The 4,389-nt window shown below is 43.7% G+C and overlaps 1 protein-coding gene across 1 annotated transcript in view; it reads right to left on the bottom strand.

Moving 5' to 3' along the window:
- Positions 1–3,459, bottom strand: part of Il6 (interleukin 6) — a 6,898-nt gene extending 3,439 nt beyond the window's left edge. The window contains exons 1-3 of the mRNA XM_021191538.1: positions 3,363–3,459; positions 3,012–3,196; positions 1,582–1,695 (exon numbers count right to left, since the gene is read on the bottom strand). Coding sequence (XP_021047197.1) covers positions 1,582–1,695; positions 3,012–3,196; positions 3,363–3,381 — 318 coding nt within the window. The 5' untranslated portion in view covers positions 3,382–3,459. The remainder of the gene's footprint in view (positions 1–1,581; positions 1,696–3,011; positions 3,197–3,362) is intronic.
- Positions 3,460–4,389: the final 930 nt, after the last annotated feature.

Here is a 4,389-nt window from a genome sequence, read left to right as displayed (position 1 = left end):
ATCCTGAGTGAGGTAACCCAATCACAAAAGAACTCACTTGATATGCGCTCACTGATAAGTGGATATTAGCCCAGAAACTTAGAATACCCAAGATACAATTTGCAAAACACAAGGAAATCAAGTAGAAGGAAGACCAATGTGTGGATACTTCATTCCTCCTTAGAATAGGGAACAAAATATCCATGGAAGAAGTTACAGAGATAAAGTTTGGAGCTAAGACGAAAAGATAGAACATCCAGAGACTACCCCACCCAGGGATCCATCCCATAATCAGCCACCAAACGCAGACACTATTGCATATGCCAGCAAGATTTTGCTGAAAGGATCCTGATATAGCTGTCTAGTGTGAGGCTATGCCAGTGTCTGGCAAATACAAAAGTGGATGTTCACAGTCAGCTATTGGGTGGAACACAGGGCCCCCAGTGGAGGAGCTAGAGAAAGTACCAAAGGAGCTGAAGGAGTCTGCAACCCTATAGGTGGAACAACAGTATGAACTAACCAGCACCCCTAGAGCTCCTGTCTCTAGCTGCATATGTAGCAGAAGATGGCCTAGTCGGCCATCATTGGGAAGAGAGGCCCCTTGATCTTGCAAACTTTATATGCCCCAGTACAGGGGAATGCCAGGGCCAAGAAGTGGGAGTGGGTGGGTAGGGGAGCAGGGTGGGTGGAGGGTATAGGGGACTTTTAGGATAGCATTTGAAATGTAAATAAAGAAAATATCTAATAAAAATTGGAAAAAAAGATTCCTGCTGTTCAGTATCTTCTACAGAATTAAACAAGAGGCAGCATCAGCTGACCTTCTTTAATTATCTGGACAAGTAGAGAGAGGTACCACTTAATATCCCCCCCCAACCCCCAGCCCCAGAGTGTGGCAGTGGGAATCCACTTCTGACCCTCACTCCTTCCCTTCTACCCTGCAGTACCCTTCCTGTACTCTTGTTCTTGTCTGGCTTGACCTGAGACCTGATTCTAAGAAATAGTGAGAACCCCATGTAGGCTATCTCACTGGCTGGAAGGAGAGGGGTGTGAAGAGTGTTCTCAGTAGGGAGTGCAAGCCTGGATCCTTCCAGGGGCACCCAGAGAAGACAGTGGCTCATGAAGTAGTTAAACTTGCTATGACTTCTAACATTTAACAGTGGTGAAGAATCCCAGCATAGTAGGCCTTTACCTGTTCAAATAATCGGCTTTTTAATCAAATCTGTAAGTTACTTTCCTCATGACGTTTATATAACATGTTTTATATCTACTCTCCCATTTTTTTAGACAAAAAAAAAATGTTTTTTAATCATCTAACACCTCAAAGCCAAGATGAGAATAGAGACTTTAAACATTTAGCTCCTGATGGACATAGATTGAGTGAACATTTATAGCCCTGGTTGGTAAACTTTCCCTCACCCTTGCAGCTGTTGAGGTACCTCTCAATCTCCTTTTGTATGCAAGCTACTGCAGGCCAGTTACATCCAAGTGGTATTGAATGTACTCCCCCATCGTTGTTGCCTGACTGGGACTATATAAATGCAGGTATTACGAGCAAGAAAGAACCTTGAAGAATTGTTGAAAGTAAATGTGACAAGTTTCTACCTGATTGTATCCAGTTTGGAAGCATCCATCATTTCTTTGTATCTCTGGAAGTTTCAGATTGTTTTCTGAAAGTGCATCATCGTTGTTCATACAATCAGGATTGCCATTGCACAACTGCAAAAGGTTACAAGAGCAATAACTTAAATACCCCTTACAACAAACACCACTAGAGGGCCAAGTCATGCTCTTTCATAGCCAGGACACACTCTAAGAAAAGGGGAGCTACACCTTCTTAGAACCCTATTAAATAGACTGATAAATAAAAAGTCCAACAAATAAAAAGGCACCCTTAGGCTCAGTCCCCAGCTCTCTTTTGGCTCCACGCTTGTTACTCTCCTAAGTATTTCCTATGTTTAAATAAAGAATTATTGAAGTCCCTCTTATACATTTGTCTCAAGGATTCAATGATAAAAACTGCCCAGCATAGAATAGGAACTTGGTAAAGGTCAGATATTTTGATGATATCTTGGGGCAAATAAATTTAAGTCACAGAATATTCCATCTGGAAGGGTCTGTGCCATCTTCTGTAACTCCATAATTATGCAGATAAAGAATACTAAGTAGTTGGGGATTTTCCCAAGATTACAAAGTTGGTTCTACACACCCAGACCTAAAGTCTAGGCTATTAATTTTGCTTGTGATTTTTTTCTTTATGTCAAGCAGAGTCAAACTACTTTTCATTTAAGGATCTGAGATATTTTAATCTAGATAGGGTTGGTTGGTTGGGTTTTTTTGCTTGTTTGCTTGCTTGTTTGTTCGTTTGGTTTTTTGAGAAAGGATCTCTCAATGTAGTCCTAGATATCCTGGAACTCAATTTGTAGCCCAAGTTGGCCTCTAACTCACGGAAATATTCCTGCCTGTGCCTCCCAAGTGCTGGGAGGCATCTACCACCATGCCCAGCCTAATCTAGGGTTATTGGTTTGTTTGTTTGTTTTTGAGGGTGGGGGCTTTATACAATATGCATCTTATCTGGGCTGACCCTAGAACATCCTGATCACACACACACACACACACACACACACACACACACACACACATGCACACAGAGCTTACTAAATTCAGCCAAAAAGCACTTTCTGGTCCTTGTAAACTTCAAGGAATAAGTGAAGGCCAAGAAATAAGGAAAAAGAAAAAAGAAGGGAAAAGAAATCCCCACCTAAGAAGCAATAGCTAAACTGGAACTGAGAATGGCCCACTGTGAATTTTCTAGAAACGTAGTCACATTGTGTATCTTCCAGATGGGAAAGGAACCCCCTCCCAACCTCCACTCAAAACCAGCAAAGAGGTGAGAAAGAGAGAACACAGTCTAGTCTGACCTCTAGCTCCAAATCCTAAGGGCCCTAGAACCCAGCAGAGAATTTCTAATTCAGGGGCAAAGAGAATGAATGGACGCCCTCACTGGGCCTTCATCACTTTCACAGCCTACCCACCTCTTTTCTCATTGCCAAGATTTCCCTGAGAACTTGTGTAATTAAGCCTCCGACTTGTGAAGTGGTGTATACTGGTCTGTTGGGAGTGGTGTCCTCTGTGAAGTCTCCTCTCCGGACTTGTGAAGTAGGGAAGGCCGTGGTTGTCACCAGCATCAGTCCCAAGAAGGCAACTGGATGGAAGTCTCCTGCGTGGAGAAAAGGGTAAACCCGGCAAGTGAGCAGATAGCACAGCTGGGCGCCTGCTGCTTGCTGATGGCTGCTGGCCAACCCACAGTGCTGGCTCTCTGCCTCACACTCCTCTCTAACAGTCTCAATAGCTCCGCCAGAGGGCAAGGAACTGCCTTCACTTACTTGCAGAGAGGAACTTCATAGCTGTTTCTGGAGTTGACTATCCTTCTTGGTGGGCTCGAGAGCAGAATGAGCTACAAACATCCCCAGTCTCATATTTATTGGGAGTCAACTCTCTAATTTTGAGACTCATGGGAAAATCCCACATTTGATAAAAATCTTTGTTGGAGGGTGGGGGTGGGGCCAGAGTGGGTGGGGCTGATTGGAAACATTATTAAGATTGCACAATGTGACGTCTTAGCATCGAAAGAATGACAACTAGGAAGGGGAAAGTGTGCTTAAGTCATCCTTGAGGCTAGCCCTAAGAAGCATGATCACTCTTCTTTTTTTTTTCTTTAAAAGTGACTCAGCACTTGAGCATGTCTTGATGGGGAAAAAAAACTGAAATTCACAATGTTTTATAAGGAGAAAGAGAAGCTAAAGCTGACGATATTTAAACGCATGTGCGTGCATGCGCGCGCGTGCACACACACACACACACACACACACACGAATTAATAAGAGGCTAGGATTCTTTTGTATGTCTGTAAAAATCTGAAGATGTTCTGACCTGAGTTTCTTCAGATCATATAAAGACACACACTCCCTCTCCCACCCCCAGCACCCAACCTGGACACCAGACAGTAATGATGCCTGTTGCATATTGCTTGTTTTTCCTGTGTCTTGTCAGAATCAGTTGTCTCCAATGGTTTGTTCACCTCCAAAATTTGTGCAGTTGTTTCCAGGAGTTGCCAGGTGGGTAAAGTGGGTGAAGTTCAGATATATCTTCTGTCTGTTGTCAAGCAATCTTGGCCTCCTCTCAAGTCCAAACCTATTCTCTACGTTCTCCCCAGTGACCTCTTGGCTATCTTCCTAGTAGGACTGTTAGTCGCTGTAAGAGTTGCCCTTATCTGTTAGTGCTGATCCCACTGCTGCCAGAATACCCCAAAACACTGCCAGGTCATGCATGCAAGGAGGCTTGGAGGTCTGTTGCAGACCTCATGTTGCTGACGTTTCCTTGATTCATGGTATATGCAAGGAGGCTTGAAGG

The sequence above is a fragment of the Mus pahari genome, chromosome 2 (genome assembly GCF_900095145.1).
Source record: "Mus pahari chromosome 2, PAHARI_EIJ_v1.1, whole genome shotgun sequence".
NCBI classification, from domain to species: domain Eukaryota; kingdom Metazoa; phylum Chordata; class Mammalia; order Rodentia; family Muridae; genus Mus; species Mus pahari.
The sequence above is the reverse complement of the archived record's forward strand: the minus strand, read 5'-3'. Positions and strand labels throughout refer to the sequence as shown.